This window comes from Crassostrea angulata, chromosome 8, assembly GCF_025612915.1.
Source record: "Crassostrea angulata isolate pt1a10 chromosome 8, ASM2561291v2, whole genome shotgun sequence".
NCBI lineage: Eukaryota > Metazoa > Mollusca > Bivalvia > Ostreida > Ostreidae > Magallana > Magallana angulata.
In genome coordinates, this window is record NC_069118.1 from 32,780,428 (window position 1) to 32,806,021 (window position 25,594).

General features: G+C 31.1%; 1 protein-coding gene across 1 annotated transcript; it reads right to left on the minus strand.

Annotated features, from left to right (window-relative positions):
- Window positions 1-19,153: 19,153 nt before the first annotated feature.
- On the minus strand, window positions 19,154-24,383 carry LOC128160909 (uncharacterized). Its single transcript, XM_052824202.1, has 3 exons — window positions 23,962-24,383; window positions 19,614-20,501; window positions 19,154-19,204 (listed from the first exon to the last, which is right to left on the minus strand). The coding sequence occupies exons 1-3, from the start codon at window positions 24,211-24,213 to the stop codon at window positions 19,154-19,156; spliced, it is 1,191 nt and encodes a 396-aa protein (XP_052680162.1). The 5' UTR covers window positions 24,214-24,383.
- Window positions 24,384-25,594: the final 1,211 nt, after the last annotated feature.

Here is a 25,594-nt window from a genome sequence, read left to right on the forward strand (position 1 = left end):
TCCTCTGGTCTGATATTTCTTAATTTACGGTTGGCAAAATAATAAGAAACACACATTTCTAAGGATGGTGAGAAATACTAGTATTTCTGGAGAGTTACTGGTATTTGATGAAATACTGGGAATTCAAGCACAACTACATAATTCATCCGTTAGGATGTAGAAAGTAATCTGATCTTTAGGATTATAAATAGCAAAGTGATGACAGTCTGTAATTGTTTTCGATTTACCAAATTTTGCTTATCTCTTAAAGTATATACGTATGAATAATCATACATGATTCGCTGTATTCTGTTTTTAGACTTTAAACAGGTAAAGTTGCAATCTCTGCAATTATGAAAATGAAACTTTGTTTGATATGGATGAGAAATGGACGCCAAAAATGTGGAATAAAAATGTTGTTTAACTATGCCACTTGCTCAGTATGCAAAATATCGTAAAAAAGGTGAACTGGCCAAACTCAACAACTCCCTAAAACAGGAACACAGCACTGCCAGAAGTCAAATCTTTGCTAAAACAACATGTATGATCAATTGATTGTTGCTTGTAGCACCAAGAGTAATTATTAGGATAATGAAATGATCAAAGAATTATGATATGTGCTCTTAAATTCTGATGAACCCTACATTACTATTACTGTTCAATATAGCCTGAACCACATTTGCAGCTCTGTTCCGCCTCTACTTTGATTAAAAAATCAATGCGAAACGCATTAATTAAAAATGTCAGATGGAGTTATACTGAAAATAAACATGAAAATATGAAACTGCATACCTTTAGTAAATTATCAATAATGCAGCAGAAGGTTGGGCCCTAAAAATATCCCACACCTTTTACAAGAGAAAGTTATCCACTCAACTCAAACAGACTTCCGAAACACACTTGTTTGGAGCCAAGTTTGATATATTTAGGATCCGGTGTAATGAAGAATAATGACCCCCGTAGAATAATGACCAGGGGTTATTTTTCTACGTAGAATAATGACCCCCCGGTCATTATTCTACGCCGAAAAATGACCCCCCGGTCATTATTCTACGCCGAAAAATGACCCCCGGTCATTATTCTACGTAGAAAAATGACCCCTTTGCCTGAAGAATAAGTGTCATTTTCATAAAAATGAGCACACTCCACATGAAGAAAAGTGACCCCTGTAGAATAATGACCCCCTTGTAGATTAAAGTTTTTCAGTATATTTTTTTATTATTTGTGAAATAGATTTTACACTATTGTAATTTTTACTGCTGCAGTTTACAGAAAGTACCAGAAATTATAACGCATATTCAAATAAATTTAAAGTGAAAAAAGGGGTATATCTTATGATATATGATATGATGTATGATATATAAATAAAAATCCTTCTGTTATAACAAGATATTGACGTATTGCATCGGTGTATGGTTTTCATCTTAACAATTACATTTACATATATCTATGGTGTTCCGATATGGCCAATTCGACCTAAGTTGCAAAGGCGATAGTGCGAAGGCGAAGGAGCAAAAGTGCGAAGGTGCGACGATGAAGCGCGAAGATGTGATGCCTAAAGTGTGATACTACTATCGCTCCTTCCCAACTTGCACTCTGGCTTTCGCATCTTCGCACTTTCGCCTTCGCCTTTTTTGATTGCATTCAGCAAGTCTCGGTCGATTACATAGATTTTAATACGGGCACCGTACTCGCCAAGGTTTTCCGATTAATCCTTGCTATAATTATTGGTACGCATGCGCTAGGCCATCGCGCAAACTATGAATGTTTATAAATATTTTAATTTGTACATGTAACTTATATGTTTACCAGTGCTGGCTATGCCTAATCATTATCTACTCCACACAAAATTTAATGTCCGCCACAATGTGTACGTATGCACTTCTAGACTCCTGTCACTTACCAGCCGTCTGTTTACCGTGGACCGACACAGTAACATTCTAATTTCATTATGCGACACCCCTTGCTCATGCATGGATCTAGAGGGGGAGAGGGGGTCCACCCTCCGGAAAATTCAATATTATTAATTTTACGCAGTAAAACGGGAGAGGGAGTTCGGACCCTATTGCCCTGGATAATTTATTTTTATTAATTTTATTTAAAAAAATCCAAAATATGCCTCAAAACCCCTTAAACGATGGAGAGCTCCGCAATTACAAAACAAAGGAAATCACAGATTACAAAGCTCACCGAGACGAGGCATCACCTTTATGAGGCATCACCTTTATGAGACCACCTTTATCATACCCTATTATATGAAAACCATCCTTTATGATCTTGGATATTCATGGATTCTGTTTTGAAACAATATCGTATATCATCTGTTAAAAAAATTGTATGATAATCATATGTTCATATGTTAATCAATACAATAATATAAAATTTAAACTGCATCCTATCAAACTTACAATAAATATCATATATTACCATAAAATACCGTAAAAAATTGTGATATGATATTGTAACGTATGATATGGCATTGTAATGTGTTATACATTATAATTGTATTTGATTAAATAATAGAATATCATAAAACATAATACAATATAGTATTTTATGAAACAATATCATATTGCAATAATACATCATAATATTGAAACATATGATATTATATTGTATAATTAAGGATTGAATCATTATTTTTTGAAAGATGTGGTCTCAGAACTGCAACGGTGTGTGCATACAAATTGTATAACGCGCGCTAGCGCGTTATGAAATTTTTTTTGCACTCATCTTTCAAAAAATAATGAATCAATGCTTATATTTTCGTTTTTTAAACATGTATTTCCTTCCCGCAAATATGATTTTTTTTAAAAAGCTCTGTCTGATTCAACGAGTAATGCAAAATTAACGGAATGGCCACTGGAACAGCCGAAATATGAAATTAATCAGTTGAATTCATTTAACTGTCAAAATATATTTACATCAATGAAATATTTATCAGCGTAAAGATAATATCAGGTGGGAATCCGGTTTTAAGTCGCGAGAAGAGTCAGGTCTTGTTCTTCGAGAAATACTGAAGGAATACTAAATGTATTCATACGCACAAGAGTTGGTGATTGGGTCTTCTGTGTTGTGTGTAAATATCATTCAAATCAACCAATGCAATTTAATAGAGGGAAAGAAAGTGAATGTAAATATTATAGCATGATATTGTATTGTATGATACTGTTTCATATTTGATACATAATATGATATTGTATGATATTATACAATATAATTTGATACAACATTGTATCATATAAATGATACAATATCATGGGATAAAGTAAAATATTATATAAAACAATCACATTATACATATGGTATCATATGTATTTGAATATTATACAATACAATTCCATGTGATATGATAACATATCATATAAACCAATATCATATTATACAATACCGTATGATACGATATTTTATAATATTTTAATATCATAAATACAATTTCATGTTATACAATTCTATATTACAGAAACCAATATTATATTATACAATATCATAGAATATACAATATAAGATCATAGGATGCAACATTATATATTGCAATATCATATGTAATAGTATCATGTGATTAAACAATTAATAAATAATACAATATAATATTATATAATATTGTATCATAATAATCAATATTATACATAACAATATCATGACACAACGTCATATCATAAAATATCAAAAAAATTGATACAATATTTCATCGTATCATATAACGTTTTACAATATAACATATGGTATTATATTGTATCTTATTAAACAAAAGTGTTTCAAATCAAACAATGCTATATCATAGGAATCATGTTACGTCATTTAACAACAACCACATCTATCTATTAAGCAGGTTTGAGTGAGGTATGAGATTTCTCTAGCATCCTTCATAATGGAGATCAGGCTCTGCATCTAAAGCAACCTCTGCGTTTCATTTATAATATAGTTAAATCAACTATGCAAGCTATCATCTATAAAACATGTGACCTGTTCCAAAAAACTAAACCTCATCAAGAAACATAATCCTTTGGCTCTGATTCAGCATTCAAGCCTGTCAGGTGCATCAGTATCATAAGACGCACCATCCATGCAAGATTGGTAAAGTTAGGACCAATAATAACTAAGATATCATCATCAGAGGGCACCAGCAATTAAAACTTTTACCTGCTCCAGCATCTCCAACCTATGGCTCTGATTCAGCATCCATGCCTGTCAGGTGCATCTGTATCATAAGACACACCATCCATTCAGGTTAGGTGAAGTTAGGACCTGAAATAACTAAGATATATATTTTGAGCATCCTTAATAATGGAGATCAAGCTCTGCATCTGAAGTTACATCTGCGATTCATTCATATTACAGTTTAATCAGCTAAGCAAGTTTGAAATAGTACTATTATCTATTAAACATGTTACCTGTTCCAAAAAAAAAACTTAACATTATCCAGCATCCGAAACCTATGGCTCAGATTCAGCATTCAAACCCGTCAGGTGCATCAGTATCATAAGACGCACCATCCATGGAAGTCTGGTGAAGTTAGGACAAGAAATAACTAAGATATCATCATCAGAGGGCACCTGTCTCAAAAACTTTAACCAGCTCTTAAAATCTTAACCTCCTCCAGCATCCGAAACCTGCGGCTCAGATTCAGCATTTAGGTCTATCAGGTGCATCAGTTTCATAAGACGCACCTCCATACAAGTTTAATGAATTTAGGACCAGTAGTAACTAAGATATAATCATTAGAGGGCACCTGCAACACAAACTTTAACCTGCTCCAAAAACCTTAACCTCCTCCAGCATCTGAAAGTTAGGAACCAGATTCAGTAGGCCCAGATGCATCATCCATGTTATTTTGGTGAAGAGAGGACAAGTAATACCTTAGATACAGGAGCTGCAACTAAAACTTTAACCAGCTCCGGACGCCGACACCGGGGGTATAGCATATGCTCCCATTGACTTCGTCTCGGTGAGCTAAAAAGGCGAAAGCGCGAAGATTCGAAGGCGAGAGTGTGAAGTTGCAAAGGCGAAGAAGCGATAGTAGTATCACTTCATCGCCTTCGCAACTTAGCACTTTCGTTTTCGCTTCTTCGCGCTTCGCCTTCGCATCTTCTATATTCTTCATATTGTTCATGAATTATACTTGCATTGATGATTTCCACAATACAAACTGCTGGGTTTACTAGTTCATCACCCGGAATTAATGATGAAACCAAAATTATGAAAAATTTACTCCGCTATTAGGCATTATAACCAAGCTGAACTTAATAGGCACTGACAGCAGCCATTACGCCAGTAGAGGTTAATGGCCAGTAAGGAAAATCGTAAAAGTACTGAGCGTAATCGTACAGAAAATATATTTTACTTCATCCTCGGCATACTTCAGTAAGTTTAGTTAATATCAAGATGATTAATGCTTCAATAGTTTGTTTGAGCATTGGTAACTTTTTATACAATAAAGATCGTGTGATCAAAATCAAGCGGGATATAAACATGGGCCCTAACCTCTTATCAACGCTTATAGAAACAATCTTTTCTTTTTATAATCGATCAGTGTTTATTATCTATTAAGATTTACTATAGTCAGGTACTCTTCACAAATTTGCTCTAAAAGAATAAAGTATTCGTGATCACAAAACAACATTACAACAAATGTTTAGAATATTGATGTTCCTGTATTACGTAGAAGAAAACAAAACTAACGAAGAATGATTTTATCTAAAATCCCTTTCCCCAAGAAATGTAAATCAGAAGTATATATTCATATTCCTACGTTACCTGCCCCCTTTGTCTTTTTCCATCAAGATATCTACATGTATCATTCTTCGATTGACAATTCATTCACCAATGAATATTGCTTATATCATTACAACAGTTATTCTTTCATGATTATTGTTCGTTAATTATCACACAATATTCTCATTTTGTATGGATTTTTTTTTATTTGCGTCATTTCCCACCGTATGTCGACGAGAGAAGTAACGTAACTGTTAACAATCAATTTGTGGCAATGTCAGAGTGTTTTGCGCGTACTTGCTACGGATATGAAAAACTGTATACAGCGATTTATTTACAAGTTCTGTGTTTATAACTTCAAAATCAGTTGAACAGAGTGAAAAATTAAGTAATTTCAAAGTCATATCTTGGATACGGGGTAACCAATTTCTATTCATGTTTACGGGGGGGGGGGGGGGTCATTTTTTATGGGGGTCATTTTTCTTCATGTTTAACGTGAAGAAAAATAAGCCCTGGGTCGTTTTTCTTCAGAAAAATCCAATTATTCTTCAGCTAGGGGGGTCATTATTCTACGTAGAAAAATGACCCCGGTCATTATTCTACGGGGGTCATTATTCTTCATTACACCGGCTAACAGCCTGAAAATGCTCATAGCGGAATGAATATGAAAACCCTAAAAGACCCTAAAAATCCTCATACTAATATGAACAGTTAATTGTAACAGAGTAAAAATATAATACATAAAACTGTAAATATATCGATCACATAAATTTCTTTTTATACATGTACATAAATACACATAGATCTAACTGAATGGCTAGACAAAAAACTTGTATTCTGCTGGAGGATGCTATAAGGAATAAGAGGATCTGTTAAAATAAAGATGTAAAATACTGACATTAAATTCAAAACATACTAAATTGTGTTTTTATTCTTACTATTAATATTTTTTTTCGTAAAGAAATGTTTTAAAATTAATGTAACAAACAACATTTTAGAAAATGGGTCATCTAGCGAAATCCAATATTTCTCAATTAGGGAATACCGGAATTTTCGCTTAAAATTCCAAGCACCAGTATTTTCCAACCAACTCTGTTTTAATCAGATCAGATTCATTTTACCTTAGGTTTACAAATCTTCTTTTTCATTGATTTCATTACTTCTTACAATATTTTTTAATTAAAGAATCTTTGAAGGTTGACAATAACTAGCTTCATGTTAACTTATAGAAATAGTTCTTTATTATTTCAAGAATAAATTTATAATTTTTGAAACAAAAATTTATTACAAATGCAAATTCACAAATAAAATGTTTTAAATTATTTCATTAAACTAATAAGAAGGCTATGTATAATTTAATATCATTAAAAAGTATTTGTCATTAATAAAAATTTGAAGAAAGTAAAGCATGACATTACAATTACTGTTATTGACAAATGGGCGCATTACACATTATACCCGATAACTTTCAAAAATAAATTGATTACAATGCATTCCCATTACAAACTACCCTAGGTCTTCTTTAGAATTATAGATATTTTAAATCTTATCCAATTATAACATAATTTTTTGCTGATATGAGGGAAGTTTGGAACAATGATTAGAGATGTTTGAAGTAAAGATAAAAATTCAGGACAAAATATTCAATTAAAATTTGTAAATACGTTCACAAATACCATATACACAACAGAACCGTGTTTTTAATCTCGCCTATCTGTTGGATATTAATACCCCTGTGTGTCAGTGTTAGCTTTTATACGCTCTTGTCAACCCATGTTTGTCATTGTCATCATCTGTACATTTTTATCAACACCTGTGTGTCATTTTTCCTTAAGTCCTTTTTAACTCGTATATCATCGCCATTTTCTGTACGACCATGTCATTCCCTGTATGTCACTTATATCATTTATACGCTCTTGTCACTCTCAGAGACCATTCTCATATTCTTTAAGCATTTGAAATCACCCTACCTGTTTAATACTTTCATCCTCTGTACTTTTGCCATATCCTGTATAACACGGTCGTTTTCTGTTCTTTTCTTTCTATATGCCATTATCATCAAATAAACACTCATTTCCACCCATGAATGTCCCTTATAATCTCTGTACGCTCTTAAACTTAATTCCTGGTATACTAATGTCATCCCACAATTCTCCTTTTATCAATGTACCTAGTAGAATTACATGTATTATTGATTTAAAACTGAAGTGCAATAAAGTTTTCAACTACCGTATTATTAACAGTTCCTTTTATAAATACAAGCTATAAAAAATGGAAATTAATAGCTGAAAAAGCTTTTTTCTGTACTAATGTGATGGATTGAAAATAACCTTGGACATAAAGTACATGTAGAATAATGACGTTTTTAATAATAAATATTAGTATTTAAAAGGCACTGCTTTTAAATTAGTTGCCTAGATAAATAGATGTTACATGTAGTTTCAATTCAAGAAGAATAACGTCTTCATTAGAAATGATAACTTAACAAGACACTACTGATAGGAATTTTCGATTTGTTAAGCATTTACAATAGATTATAATTGCAGTCTTGTGACTTCGTGTCTTAAAAGCATAAGTCTCGCTGAAGCGAGGTAATATAAATGAAGATATTTTAAAACTTTTGAAAATTATTGATGTTTAAAGAAAAATCTGTTCAATCATTAACACATGAACTTTTGAAATTGTGTGAAATCATCAGGTACTTAAAAACATGCGCTACAGGGAAAGGATATAACAACAATGTGAAAAAATTGAATTTTGTACGCGCGAACATAGTAAATGGTTTGTTTTTAAATATTGGCCCAGGAATTATGAAACTTGTGTGGAAACATCTCCCAGAATTGTGGATGTGATTTTATTAAGATTATTGGGTTAGGACAGTCTCATTTTGGGTATTCCTTCATTGACATTAATAGAAAACTAATTCTTAAGAAATACCATTTGGCCAGGCATTTTTATCCCCGCATAGAACATTAAAGAAAATTACATTAGAATTAACTTACAAATAATAATAATAATAATAATAATAAACAACTCCCAATTTGTGTTAACTTTTAAGCGGTGAGAAAGTCATATTTTATGACATAACAACGATCAGTTGACAATTTTGACACTCTTACAGTTCTAAAAACATTTCATGATACTGTAATTGTTTCTTTTCTTTTTTTTCATTTTTTTTACCTTAACTTTTTTAACTCTCTCAAGCGCCAATATATTAAGTAATAATAAATAGCAATTTTCAAAAGATTAACAAGACATTAACTTGGTTGGTACATGGTCAAAAATCTCTTGAGAAGGCTTCAAACACTCGGAAAACTTTCTGGAAGGACATGGTTACGATTTTGGTTAATATCTATTTTCCCATTTTTTAATGTTTATATTGCTTCCATTGGGCATTTCTAATAAGCAATCAAAATCTAAGCAGAACACGAATTAGATTCTGCTTCATAATATTTACCAAAATGTACATGCTATTTTCGCTGATTTGACTTATTCACGTACATGTATTGAACTCCCCTCTCCCTCTGTTCTATAAATCATAAAAGATTTATACCAGTTTTAAAGTTATCTAACATCCAATTATTTCCGAGACGAAATATGATGGACTTTCTTTTATTTGATGACTAATTGGATTAGATTTTAATAATGATCCTCATGTTATGAAAGAAAAAGGAAGAATATTAAAGGTTTACAATTTTCTGTAAAACCTAATAAAGCTTAAAGTTATTAGTATATTGTTTTGCAAATTCAATCATGCTTAGTAAGTTTATCGTAGAATCTTAATTTCAATTACTAAAATTCAATAAATGACACATAATGAAATCGTAATTGGTAATCTGATATCGCAAATACAAGAAAATTGGTAAACACGACGTGTAATAAAGCAAAAAATGTATTCAGTGCAAATAAGAAGATGGTAATAACTAATTATGAAAAAGAAATGTAATGCATCAATTACATTCAATGACAGATAAATTCTTTCAATCTTAATTATTATCAACGTCTAGTAAAGTGAATTAGTAAAGGTTGCGATGGGTTTTCATTGAATTAAATTACCAGTAGATGTATTCAAAAAATTCCTCTGGTCTGATATCTCTGAATTCAGGGTTGGCAAAATAATAAGAAACACACATTTCCAAGGATGGTGAGAAATACTAGTATTTCTGGAGAGTTACTGGTATTTGATGAAATACTGGGAATCCAAGTAAAACTACATAGTACTTCATCTGTTAGGATGTAGACACTAATTTGATCTTTAGGATTATAAATAGCAAAGTGAGGACATTCTATAATTGTTTTTAATTTAACAAATTTTGCTTATCTCTTAATGTATATACGTATGAATAATCATACACGATTCGCTGTATTCTGTTTTTAGACTTTAAACAGGCAAAGATGCAATCTATGAAATTATTAAAATTATTCTTTGTTTGATATGGATGAGAAATGGACGCCAAAAATGTTGTTTAACTATGCCACTTGCTCAGTATGCACACTACCGTAAAAAAGGTAAACTGGCCCAACTCAAAAAGAATATCTCCTTAAAACAGGAACACAGCACTGTCAGAAGTCAAATCTTTTCTAAAACAACATGTATGATCATAAATTGTTGCTTATAACACCAAAAGTAATTATTAGGATCAAAGAATTATATTTTGTGCTCTTAAATTCTGGTAAACCCTACATTACTATTACTGTTGAATAGAACCTGAACCACATTTGCAACTCTGTTCTTCTGCTACTTTGATTAAAAAATCATTGTGAAAAGCATTTATTAAAAATGTCAGATGAAGATATACTGAATATAAACATGAAAATATGAGACTGCATACATTTAGTAAATTATCATTAATGCAGCAGAAGGTGGGGCCCCAAAAATATCCCACATCTTTTACAAAAGGAAGTTATCCACTCAACTCAAACAGACTTTCGAAGCAAACCGATTTGGAGCCAAATTTGATATATTAATTAGGATCTGGCTAATAGCCCGAAAATGCTCATATCGAGATGAGTATGAAAATCCTAAAAGACTCTTTGAATCCTCATACTAATATGAACAATTAATTGTTACAAAGTAAAACCCTAATGCATAAAAATGTAAGTATTTCGATCACATAAATTCCTTTATAAACATGTTCATAAATACACATAGATCTAACTGAATGGCTGGACTAAAAAATGTATTCTGCTGGAGGATGCTATAAGGAATAAGAAGATCTGTTAAAGTAAAGACTTAAAATACTGAATTTAATTAAAAACATACTGAATAGTGTTTTTATGCTTACTATTAATATTTTATATCCTAAAGAAATGTTTTACAATGAATAAAACAAACAGTTTAAAAAAATGGGTACTCTAGCGAAATCCAATATTTCCCAGTTAAGGGAATACCAGTATTTTCGCTTGAAATTCCCAGCACCAGTTTTTTCCAGCCAACTCTACTTTAATCAGATCAGATTCATTTTACCTTAAGTTTACATATCTTATTTTCATTTATTTTAAAGCCTCTTGCAATAGTTTTTAATTAAAGAACCTTTGAAGGTTGACAATGAAGCATGTAAACACTTGGATATAGGTCTTTATTTGTTTCAAGAATATAATTATCATTTTTAAACACAAATTTATTACAAATGCAAGTTCGTTCACAAATATCATCTTCACATCAGAGCCGTGTTGATTTTAATCACGCCTATCTGTTGGATATTATTACCCCTGTGTGTCAGTGTTAGCTTTTATATGCTTTTTGCAACCCACGTTTGTCATTGTCATCATCTGTACACTCTTATCAACACCTGTGTGTCACTTTTCCTTAGGTCCTTTTTAACTCGTATGTCATCGCCATTTTCTGTACGCCCTTGTCATTCCCTGTATGTCACTTATATCATTTGTACGCTCTTGTCACTCTCAGAGACCATTTTCATATTCTTTAAGCATTTGTAAGCACCCTACCTGTTTAATACTTTCATCCTCTGTACTTTTGCCATATTCTGTTTAACACTGTCGTTTTCTGTACTTTTCTTTCTTTATGCAATTATCATCAAATGACCATTCATTTCCACCCATGGATGTCCCTTATAATCTTTTTACGCGCTAAAACTTAATTCCTGGTTAGATACTGACACTGTTGAATGGTAAAAAATGAGAAATACTTTCAATATTATTCCTGACTATTAAGCTGGTCTTAAGAAAACACAAAAATGATATTATATATCAGATATTTTCTCTGCCAACGATGAGCGCATTATTAAAATCTACAACACATGGAAACATACAGCCATTTTGAAACAAAACGTTTGAGTAACAATGATTTGAGGAGTAACTGCTTCAAGCGTTTTTGTGACCAAAATTTTGGGTAATTTTTTTCCAAATTGGATAAAAACGAAAATAAAAGATTTTCCATCAAAAATCCTTTAAAAAAGTTTTGAGTCGGGAGGTAAAAGCTAGGGTCGGTCGGGAAAGCGGAAACAAACACTTTCTTTTCTTAGGCCTAATGTCATCCCACAATTCTCCCTTTGAATAATGTACCTAGTAGAATTACATGTATTATTGATTTAAAACTGAAGTGCAATAAAGTTTTCAACTACCGTATCATTAACAGTTTTTTTTAATATAAACTATAAAAAATAATAGAAATGAATAGCTGGAAAAAAATTTTCTGTATTTATATGATGGATTGACATAAAGTAGAATAATGAGGCTTTTTGTGATAAATATTTAAAAGGCACTGCTTTAAATTAGTTGCCTTGATAAATAGATGTTAGTTTCAATTCAAGAAGAAAATTATTATCGCAGGTTGTACTTTTGTTGTTTCGTAATTTATTGGAATCTTTGCTTCACTGAGAGCACGAACTTTACAGACTTTAACGGTCTAAACTGTAAAATATATTTATATAGGTAACCTTACCATTAGCTTTCACTTATATTTATTTTTAAAGACGTTAGATACTGCGATTAAAAGTCTTCAACATTTTTCCTAAATTTTTTTTTTAAATCTACGCACACAGCTTAACAAAAATTTATACCAAAACTTGAGGCTATACTCTTTTTTCGGCACTACAGAGTATCTTATATTGCCATTCTGCACTAAATTTAAAACTGACATGTCAATCGCTTTTTCCTCATAATTTTTTTTGGGAAGGAACCGTGGCATCAAATACAAATATGTAAAAATTTTCAAAGTTCGTAATTTGTTTCAAAGTACGTTGTCACATCGCTACCTAAATTACCCGTTTGAATCATCAAAGAAAAGATTTAATTGTTCATGTTTATTTCTTTTAACAAATTAATCTGATCGTAAAAAGTAAGAAAAAATAACTAAAGTTTTGTCAATATACGTCAGTACCTGCGGTAAAGGAAACAATCACCGTCTTCAATGGAAATTTGAGTCTGACATATTGTGATCATTTCATGCAGTCCTTGTTTTTTCTTAGGTTTGTGAAGGTTTCGACCAATCGATAAACGGAGCGTGTTGATTTCAATCCTGTCAGTTTCTTTAAATAAAGTTTAAATGAGTAACAATAAATTTTCGCAAGAAATAGAGGATAGCAAGTTTATTGTCCCCCAATACAACAGCCATTTCACGAGGAAAAGCCGAGTTAAGTAGTTGCTGTTAAGGGTGTTGTTTACTCAGGGTTTGAGTTCTCGAATTCGGATTGTTATAAAGTTCAATGTCATGAGTAAAATTTGTTCTTAACACAAAAAGTATCTGTGAAATGAATTATTATTGACATAACATTCGATATTTCCACTATATTACGGAATTATGCCAAAACAAAAATAGTCCTTTAGCCAAACAGAGGAAATTCGGACAAAAATTTGCAGATTTTTTTTTCTGCTAAAACATTTTTGGAAGTACTCTAATATTAAAAGTTAAGATTTTATATTTTAGTCTATATAATTTTGCATATTTTCTGGTAGTTTTACCTCATTTATTCATTATAATAACCGTATGGAATGAATTTAAAAAATATTGAAATATGCTTTAAAACGAGAAAAGACACCATATCTCAAAATTTTGATCATTGACCTCATATAAATTATATGCCAACAGAATAAGATCAATATAATTAGTTTAATACTATAAATGTTTTTGTATTATCATCATTCAATTTTTTGTAAAATTGGATCAAAATGGGTAGGAATTTGAAAAGTGATAGAGGAAATTCGGACTGGAATATTTATAAAAATTGTGAAGAAAAATTTAATGCTTTGTATGTATTTAGTGTCACTGCCATTCATAAATTGTATTTCATTTTCAAAAGTGTTGAGCAATTTGTATTATTTTCACATTTAAGAAAATCTCAATCATAGTGTAAAATTTTAAGTGATCTTCCTTTAATTTTCCAAAAATATACAATGGCCATTAACTAAAAAAGTAGGTCATTGACCTACTTTTTTGAAAATGAAAAAAAAAACATTACAATAAAAGGTCTATAACACACAATAGTTGGTTTTTCATTATCATCAGTGGAATTTTTTTTCATTCTGAGTAAACGTCATCCTTAAGGGAGACAATAGAATTGACGTCAGAATAGTCAGTAAATAGGTATTTTATTATACCGAAGAAAACTTGATTTGTCGGCGATGCAGAATTTCTTGATGATAAACAAAGTAGAGTTACCGGACTTTGAATTTAATGTAGCGATCGGGTTACGTCAGAGGTGTTCCGAGTTTAAAAACGATGGAAGTCGAATGGCGCCGGTGATTAGTTTCGGTGACTATTCACCATGGGCAAGATAGCACAGAAACTAATTCACGGTGGGATAGAATAGCATGTTTATTCATTGTAATTTTACATAGAAAAAAATGCAGAGGTATAATAAAAGTGTATATGTATACTGTACTTCTGTGGTTTCATCAGTATTCGTGGAATACAAATTTTCATGCATTTCATTGTAAGTTGATTCACAAAATCAAATATTTATTGAGGTGTAATTTGTACTAACATTTTGTATTAATAAGATCATCGGCCACGAATGTACGTATCCTTAAACATGTGATTTTTATTGAATCCCCCGAAATTGATACCTACGAAAACTAATGAAACCACAATATGTTTTGTGTGTCATACTTGTTTAATATTAGGGGGAACAAATTTATGGATAAAGCAAACATAAAATCACACAATTATAGATGTTCAATTTATCTGATACGATTTGATTTATATCATGAAGCCTTTGAGACAGTCCCATATATGACCCGCACTGATTTTTGAAAGATAAAAAAACCGATAATGCAACGTTGTGTTATGTGGTTATTGTGACCTTGCGCAATACAATTGAGTTCGTCATTTTGAAGATAAACCTAACTGTTTTCATGTCAAGTTTCGCTGAAATAAACGTTGAAATAATTCTTTAGCTCTAACAAATTTTTCTAATAGTTATATCACTTGATTTTAAGGAAATACTAATCTTGAAGACTTGAATAATAAAGTTTGTTGACATACATAAAATTGCGAATGCAATAGGGGTTAATTTTTATGAATAAAAAAAAAAGTTTGTAAATATATCAACTTGAGAGATAGTTAAGTAAAAATTGGATTTATATATGCACAAATGTTTTATGTAAACATACTCACCTCTGCTGCTGACATCAAAAGTTCACATGTTAATATTTTTATAATGCATATTCACATTAAAGTTTCAAATCAACATACTTGCCACACATAAAGCATGTGGACATTATCGATTTTATGCTGACATTTAATTCTATGTAACATATTGATGTCATTAAGTCGTTGATTATCAAAACATCAAGTCGCATTCAATATGCTGCGCTTACATGTACATGTAGAATATATGGTGTAAGATATTGTCAATATTAAGTTGTTCGTTTCATTAAAATGAGATTATCTGAACATATCTGAAACTAATAAATGTTATCGTAAGTTGTTTTTAACTGTTGTCCAAACATATCTTGCATGCAGGATCTGATATTAGCAAATGTCATTCTTCTACTCTTAGACTGCTTATTATCATATTAATAATTATTAATTATCAATATTAATAAATATTGATTTCAACTGCAAATCAATGAAAGGAGCCTTTATTTTAATGTACTTTTTGATAATTCTGTCGATGATGCTTGTTACCAATAGCTTACTCGAACCAATTCTTTATTCTAAAAAAAAACAGAATATGATAAAGAACTGTGATTAAAATCTATGATATATTTAACCAATAAATCAGAATATTGTTAAAAAAACAATAAACTTATTATAGATATCAACCACAATGTAATTATCATAAACAATATTCATTGTGAAATTGACCTTTTCATGTATCAAATAAAGCATAGTATTCGAATTGCTTTAAAGGTAACTAAAACTAAAATGACAAGACTGTAATTTTCAACTTGATTGTTCAACAACCCAAAGGTACGGAGATAAATTTTGCCAACATTGTTGTAACTTCATAACTACTCTGGCACTTCAAAAGACGTTTTTTTCTGATCTTGACTTGAAGCTTTCTAAAGTTCTTAGCTTTGTTATAAATTAATATCAAAAGAAACTGTCATATTTAAGCATTTTAACAAATGTTTAATGGCCAATAGATAAATGGGAATTTTAAAGTCATATGCAAATGAGGTGAAAATATTTATACATGCATATATATTCTACAAAGAGAGATTCTGAATTTCATTGTTAAACACAGATTCCTTGTTTATAATAGCCAAAGAGTTTAACCGTCGAGAACGAAAAACAGTCATATGGTATTTATGCTCCTTAATATTGATATAATTCTTTTTCTAATTTTTTTTTTCGAATCAATTGCTTTAGTAGGTTAGACAAATTGACAGAGGATATCAACTGTGAAAAAAAATGATTAATGAAAGCACCAAAATAAGAAAAATTGAAAATGGAATTAAATGCGTTTTAAAAATATTTCTCACTCCTGATTTTCTTTTTTGGAATACACATAAATGAAAATGTGTTTATCTGAACATTATTTAAGGGGGGGGGGGGGGGTCAGGGTGGTGTGCTTTTTAATTTTGTATGTACTTGATATTTATTGTTTATGATGCAACTGCGCACAAAATGTGCCTACAAATACTTCTACAAAATAAACCCGCAAAATTTTATCAGGAAACTAACATAGAAATAAGTGTATTGTACTGAGAATATATTAAAAAAAAACTACCTTGGTTGTATATTCGGAATATCTATTGTGTTCTTATCATTGCAAAGTTCTATGACATGCATGGTGATGTTTTAAACTAGCATGTGAACTTTATCTCTCATCCCTCGTTTATAGCTCATTCTACAAATATTTTCAAAACCCTGTATATAACATTTGCAGTATATGTGGCGTATTTCATCTATTACCACTACTTCTTCTTTTTAATCAATCAGGATAATTGAGAACTATGAACTTTAATTAATTGAGGGATCACTTTTATTTCACATTTAAATATAGAATGTAATACACAACATAATATAATATGACAATAAGATAAGAACGGGAAAATATAGGTGTACATGTACTATACATCTCAGCAAATGAACGTACGTAAAAAAGATCAAAATGTTGTACACACTATTTCAAGGTCAAACCATTTAAATGCAATTTTCATACAAAAAATCTTGATCAATGATTAAGATACATCTGATTTAGCTGATTTATGTTTTATTCATTTTAATTCAATTCTTTTAAAACATGTAAGCTGTAAAACGAACATATCAAAATTAACATACATCACATGTTACATCTAGATAATTTAGAATTGCAAACAATTTAATCACAAGATAATGCACAACGAAGACGTGGAGACAATTAGCCAAGCATCGATTCATAGTAGACAATATTATGTTAAAAAATGTTTTTTTTTTCTAAATTGACAATATATACAGCTCACAACAAAAACATCAGAATTCCTTTGAAATATCTCTATTTTATAATCGAATCGTTTGAGTGTTAAATAAAGAAGGTGTGTTATTGGCCAAAATATTACAAAACTTTAGTCTTAAACTTTTATGTTAAAGAGAGAGACAGAGAAAGAGAGAAAGAGGTGGGTCTGTAAAACTAGAGTGGTTCTCTGCTTTGGTAATAATTAAAAAAAAACACAGTAAAATCACTAATAGTTATTATATATTAGCAATTTTGACCAATAAAAATAGAAGAGCAAAGTCGGGAAAATATTTTTTTTTAAATTGGTTGTGAAATTTTGAAAAGCAAAATAAAAGAAAAAAGTTTACGAATATCATCTGTTTTCTAGTTTAAAGACAAATTGAGACTAGTTATATTAACTTTAATATTTCGACCCAGAAAATATGGGGAACCGGATACTCTTGCTTATGCTTACAAATTTGCTGCACCATTTCCTCTTAACTTTATATATCAAAATATCCTACGGGCATTGATGAAGTTTTCCGGTCAATCTTTCCTTTAATACGTCGATCAATAGAAAAATTATTAAATTCATTTCTTAAATATTTAAATACCAACTTAACGGATCAACTTTAGAAAATGTCTTAGAATACAAAAACAAAATTGAATAATCATTGTAATTTACAGGTGAATACATTCCGGAGGAACACAGGAGGCTGAGTCCTCTTTTTGATTTCGAATTCATAATATGCAAAACTATGCTTTTTTTTTTTTTATAAATTTTCTTTCATATTTTTATATGCTTCAAAATTTCTTTTTTTTTTTTAGAAATGCTAGCTAAGCAGTCTATTTTTGAGTGATTACTATCACTAAAAATGTGAAAGTAGTTTTAAAAAATGACGACCTACTCATGACGTCAAAATACGAAAACACGTCACACGAAATAGAAGTAAAATAGCTAAAAATTTAGCGATAAAATATATTATTATTTTAACATACCAATTCTTTTAAATCACGTATTCATTACGCACAAAAAAAGTTGGTAGATTTGTCTTAATTATTTAAAAATTATAAGCAATTTCTCAAAATAATTTTATTTTGAAAAAATGCGCATTTTCCTTGAAATTTCATTAGAAATGCATCAAAACAGCATCATCAACAATATCACGATCAAGGCGGTATTGCATAAAAGTAGCGTAGGCAAATCTGATAAAAAATTTATAAAATTAACAGTAAATTCTTAAGAACGATTTGACAAATGTTTAGTGTATGTTTTCTCGTGAGATTTTTTATAGGGTAAACATGCGACTAACCTTGACTTCAAACCTAACCTTAGGGAAGTAAACTCTTTTATATTTATGATAGAATGTTTCAGAGAAATTCTTAATGTAATGGATTTAGATGACATCACGTTTGACTGATTGCAAACTATTTAACCTTTCTGCAGAAAGATGTGAGCGCTTCCCATACTTTACCATTGAATATAAAGCAATAAAAGATGAGCATACCATGTAGACCGCTGAATATATCTGCAATGTACATGAAACTAGCAACATCTATCAAGGTGTCTAAAACCTTCATCAACCAAAATCCAAAAGACAAGAGCAGTAACTTTGGGAAAAAGGACATTTGTTTCATAAGAGTTTTGGATGTTTCGTCTTTCCTTGGTTCTTCAAGTCTGAGGGCTGTACAAAAATAAAAGGTAACACTTGTTATCAAAACAAAAATCAGTGGACCAAACAGTGTGACAATAAACTCAGTTTTGTATGTCAAAAACAGAGTTTTATCATAACTCACGAAAATCTCATCAAGTAAGATTAATGGTATAGCTATGTTTAATACTACAATAAGTACTGATAATCCAATTGCATATATGGTACATTTTATGACTGTTTTTGCAATAGATGTGTTCGTTATTTCTTGGACTATGTTTTGTCGAAATATTCGAAACATCTGAAAAGAACAACCTTGAATCCAGAAAAATGTCGCTAGCCAGACAATATGATTCAATGTAGACGCAATGATTTTGTAAAATGGATTACGTAATATTGTTGTAATCAACCCAATCCCTTGAGCTAGCATTAGAAAAAATACCAAAAGCATATTATTAACACCAGACAGAGTTCTCATCTCCGGAAACATGCTGTAAGTTATAAGCGTCAATAACAAAAATGATAAAGAAAAGCAGTTGCAAACAATGGTAAATGTAGATAAGGTTTTGTTAAACATGGTAAAGAAAATATTTTCGAAACCTAAACTTATTTCTCTCATTTTGCTTACATACACAGCAATATCCGTTTTGCAAACTCTGAAACCATCGTTGTATATATCGAATTGAGATGATGAAAATTGTAAACCCTTATAAACATACTCGTCGCGTATGCTAGTCCAATCAACACCAAATTCGTAATCTTTTAAAATAAGGCTTTGACAAATCAACAGTGGGCTCACAACAACATTAAGGAATTCAGTTGGCCCTAGTTCCGGTCGTTCTTCTTGAACAAAACAATGAGTCCTTTTATCGAGTTTCCACATAAGCAGTGGCAGAAGAAGTGCATATTCACTCCTTGATACTGTAACATTTAAAGTAATTGTTTCCAATAGGTCCCAATTTGCAGATGCACTTGTGAACATGTTTAATTGTTCTTCTATCTCATCGCGATTAACACTGCTATTTACAAAAAATGTGAAAAAAAGAGACACCTCAGCCTGACTCGAAATTACAGTATTGCAGCTGTCATGATGCAACAGAATTATTTTTTCTATCTTTGGATTTTTGCAAGTAGCATTTACAAAGTTTTTGATGTGATTCTTAAATACTTCCAGTGTTTGTTTAACTGTAGCATTTACATATGCAAGGGTAGTAAACGTGATTTTAACGGCTAGAGTATAACGCAAATTTGTCGTCATCTTGAAATACGAGACGCAGGTCTTGTTTTGTAAGTGTTTTCCGTCAAAACAGGACAGGTTTCTGCAGACTTTCTACAAGAGTAAAAAAATAGTTTACTTCCTAAATATATTAAATGTCTAATATGAATTCAAATAAAGATGCATATACGTTTCAACACAGAGAAAAGAAAATATTCATCAATTAATTCATCAAAATAACTTTACAACAGATCCTTCTGAAAAAAAAACTCCATTCCTATTTACCCCCCCCCCTTTTTTTGCGGCCGCATACTTTTTCCTGAGAATCGTAGTTTGAACAAACTTTATTCTGCTTAACACAAGTTTCAGTTTTCTGTCTGATTCTTTTTCGGAAGAGTTTGAAGGATTTATTCCATGTGTTATATAAAAAATTGGCTTTCTCACAATATGATCCAAACCTACCCCTTGTGATCATAATTTGAGCAAACGTTAATCTAAATCAACTGAGAACGCTTCCACACAAGTTATAGCATACCTCGCCAGTTGGTTTTAGGAAAGATTATTATTTTCTTAATGTGTTTCTATATACAAATTCGACCCTCCATTGTTGCAAATTATTTCAGAATTTCATGATTTGAACAAACTTTAATACACACTACTGGCGGATGCCCCCACAAAAGTTTTAGATTTTGCGACAAAAAAGTTAATTGAACGTTTTTGAAAAAAAAAACCCCAGAGTAAACAAAAACTCATGAGAACAAATATTGTTTATACCATCACAAATGCCATAAAATATGTAACATCTTCTCGCAAATTGTTTGCCAGTCTATTTAATACGCTAAGTATCTACAGTTTGTCAATAACAAATATTTATTTAGGGTGCCTCACTACACTTTGAAATATTTTCTCAAATTAGCAGAAAATTACTTAATTATCATAGAAAGCATGATGGAAAAGAAGTATATATGTCACATAGGCGAAAAAAAATGTTCAATTCTGGATAAAAAATGATATTTTCAAAAATGTCATTCAGTAAACGTAAACAAATGCTCAGGCGGATTCGAACTCATGATGTGCGCTTCACAAGCCTGATACTTTAACCACTGACCTATGATGATAAACATCTGAATCGATTGAAACAAACAGTTTAACAAAACATGTAAATCGCCATCTTGTGATGAAGTGTCTTAAAAAGTATAACTCTAGTGAGGTGTAGTGAAGTACCTTAGGAACCATCCTTCAATATAACACCATAGTTCTTTTACAGAAAAAAAATTCACAAAAAAAAATGATCAATTGTTTCAATTTCTGTATTATAGAAGATACATAAGGGAGAATCAGTTAATTTTAACTTGTGCAGATAGTGATTTGCAGGTACAATCTTCCGTAAAATTTGCAAATTGGAGCCAGTCGAGTTTAATTTCTTGAACCGCTTCAAAGCAGAAAAAGTTAATCCTATTTTATTCTAAGTCGGTAAAATTATCTCCAAGACCTCTACATCTAATATACGACATTATTGGTTCTCTTTTATTTGCAATTCGAATGTTATACATTAAATTGCTATTTTAAACCTGCATATCCGATTACATTTCATGTTATTTAATATGTCTAAGCTTAGAAAGTCAAATAGATCACTAATTAGCATAAACCATATTCCAGAATATTTTGTTTAAAATGCTGAAGAATTATTTATCTGAATAAAAAGTGGTATAGATGAGGAATAACCGAGCTAAAGTACACTCAGACATTATAAGAAGTCAATAAAATTGTAGATCAATGAAAACATAAAAAACTAATATTATTATAATATCGGATTTATCTTTTTAATGTTTTCATTGATCTACTGTTATATTGATTTCTTATAATGTCTGAGTGTAGTTTAGCTCAATCATTCCCCCAAGATCAATTGAAAATTTCATTCCGAGAAGGTCAAATGTTGTGTTGTGTCAGTCTTGCTTCCATCAAATAGGATAAAAAACATCTTTAGAAAATAAATTGTTTGTTCCCCATCTACACCATTTTTTGGAAATCAATTGGTAGACCAGATATATTTTCAAAGAAGTCTAATTCTCTTAGAAAACCATTAAACGTTAGGGGAAGACCACCTCGAATAAAAGATGTATCGTCTGCGAACTTGTCTACAGTGGTAACAACGTTATTGTTGACAAGCCGATCGTGTTAAATCGTTCGTGTAACGTGGGTGATCGTTCGTGTAACGTGCGGGATCGTGCGTGTATCAGGAAAATTGGTTTGCGTTTTTTACCGTGCGTGTTCGTGCGTGATCGTGTGGTTTTTTCGTTTTGTAACTTTTTTTACAGAATGCCAGGATTAATTCTTAAAACAAAGACAAGTAGTTTTTGTAAAACAATGTTAATTTAAAACTTTTTTTTTATATAAGAACATTGACAGTTGTTAACATTCATTCTCTCTTTCGTCCTTAAATACATTTTTTTTTATTTCTATAGCTCATTCAATCCTTTGTTTGGTCGAGTTAGTTTTGCTTAATTTTACAAACAGTCTATATCAAGCATCAATTGTGTCTTGACAAATAATCTCAATCATATTAGCAAAAGCGACACGTTGAATAAAAGTGGCTAAGCTTACCCATTCCCCGTTTTAAACTAAACGATTATTTCCAACGTTTTTCTTTCAAATGAGAATACGATACGCATTATTTTCTAGTAGATTGTATACACATTTGTTTGAAATAAAATTTATTTAGACGCTTTAGAAATTATTTACTGTACATTATGAAAATATTGGATGTGAAAAATCGAAATTCTATGGAACAAGGTAACAAATTTACCTGTATCACGCATAATTAAATCGTACGTAAATGAATTAAATTACATAAACAGTCAACTCGTATGTAAATAATTTCGTGTATTTTATGCATTATCTTCATTTCAATTACACGTAATTTTCTTTAACTTATGATTGAAGTCAATATTTGTTATGGAGACAAAATATTTATTTGTGTGTGAATCCTTTATACTTGTGTATGGATGTGTAAAAGTGTTCACTCGTAAAATACAAAACAGTGCATGACTAAAGTACAGGCCGCTTTTCAATAACACACAAACATAAAGCAATACAAATTAAAGTAATACGTTTCCTTAATTCTAATCTTAAAAATTAATTTTGATTTTGCGTGTTTAATGGTGTAGAATCGTTCGGTTGCGTGTTTTATCGTTTTTGTTCGTGTATCGTGAAGATTCAGTAAGTTAGTGATCGTCCGTGTATCGTGCGTGATCGTTCGTGTATCGTGCGTGATCGTTCGTGTATCAGAATCGTGCGTGTCGTTTGTCAACAATAACGTTGCTACCACTGTACCTAATTGTTTAAATGAATATATATTCACAAATGTTTTAAAATTTCCAGTCTGATTTGTTTAAATTTTTTAAAAAAAAAAGACTTTTATTCAAAACCTTATAAACGCAAATGGTGGTCATTTGGATGGGAAAAAGTATAAAGAACTATTATGCAATGCTTATAATTACTTATTTACAGAGAGAAAGAGAGAGAAAGAAAGAGAGAGGCTCATAAAATGAAAAGTAAGAAAATAACAACTTACTGCAAAGTCATCAAAAATCTGGTCATAGGAACATTTAGTATTTTTTTCTTGGCTTTGAAAATAGGAATCATCAAAATCCTTGGGAGTAAAGAATGTCAATGTTTGACGTGTCTCTCCAATATGATTATAATCGAAATCCGTATCATGATAGTCTGACTCTTCTTGTTCATATTCGTCCGAGAAAAAAAAACAATCTCCTAGTTCATTGTTTACATCATTACATTGTTGGCAAAATATATTCTTGTAAATCATACAAGCATGACTTTGGGGAAAACTGGTACAGGCTTTAACCAAAGTTTCATTTTTGGCTGTCGTGCAAGAATCAATTATCTGACTTGAAAATTTGCTCTCTGTAGGATTACAAATTAAACAAAACTTATTTTTATACCCTATGTGATGATGATACACAGGTCCAAAAGTGAAAATATCTGTGTGCTCACAAGCTATTAAGACGTCATCATCGAAGTGTTTCCAGGTTCCTGACACATTGCATGAAGCTACATCAAAACCACAAGACCACTCACAACTTCTTGTGTTAGCCGGAGGTTGAAAACTGAGCTCACATGACTTTTGCTTTAAAATGACATCAATTAAATGATTCAAAGATAAACTGTATTTGTAATTTATGTACTTAGCGCAACTGATCCTAAGCGGCCATGGTCGAATATTTGTCACAGCTTCTTCTGTTATATCCTCGTACTTTTTCCCACACAAATAACAAAACAAATTCAAAAAGGTCTCATCAAATTCATCTTTTAAAACTCTTACCGGAACTTGATGGTAAAAGTGAGAGAAAGTTTTATTTGAACAGAGGTTTACATATGGGTTAGTGTATGGACAGTTGTCTATTACCCGATGATTTTTTTCTGTATTTCCATTTTCATATCCCGAATACTTTTCGCTTATACAAGCCCAAGACTGTATCAAAGCAAAATCGTCGCAGCAATCTGAAACACATCCAATAGTACAGGAACAGTTAGTTTGTAGGGAAAGTGTGTATGGTTCTAATAATCCTTGTGTGCAAGAACTGCTTCTTGTCATTGCAAAACCGACTTCTGCCAAATTTGTTAGATTGATTGAATAGTTAACGCTTGAATAATGTGGAATCGGAACAGAAGCAAACGGGAACCAGCTACTACCCGTTTCAATGCAAGCATATCGGTTTAACTTTAAAACGTGCATCTTGTTCCCTTTTGGTATTTCTGTAATCATCGATCTGGTAGCATACGCTGACTGTGCATCTGATTGCAACGTTAATTGCTCCACATAATTCCGTATACTTTTTGACAAATAGAGAAATTCAATTGTGATACTATAAGGCAGATTATCCTGTTCATTATAAGATTCTATACTTGAGAGGACGTGAACGTCGTTAAAATGCCCAACGTTGTCATAGCCAAGGTTGCAGGCTAAACAAAAATAGTTTTTGTATGGAAATGAAGCCTCTAATGTTTGATGGTCCAAGCAAGTGTCTCCAAAACTGCTGTTCAATGGACAGTTTTCTATCAATATGTGTGTTGTAAATTTAGGTGGATTACAAATAGTGCAAAACATATTTTTAAATGCACCAAGAGGGAAATCATATGCACTTTGGCATGCCATTGCAATTTGGTGGTCAAAAATTTTCCAGTTT

Bases quoted from the DNA above. Each gene is read 5' to 3' on its own strand.
- LOC128160909 (XM_052824202.1), bottom strand. From the start codon at position 24,213: ATGATTTACAAGAATATATTTTGCCAACAATGTAATGATGTAAACAAT. The intron at 20,502-23,961 runs GTAAGTTGTTAT...TTACTCTTGTAG, and splicing joins AGATTTTTGATGACTTTGCA to AAAGTCTGCAGAAACCTGTC. The intron at 19,205-19,613 runs GTATTTTTTCTA...ATTTTTGTACAG, and splicing joins GTGTTAATAATATGCTTTTG to CCCTCAGACTTGAAGAACCA.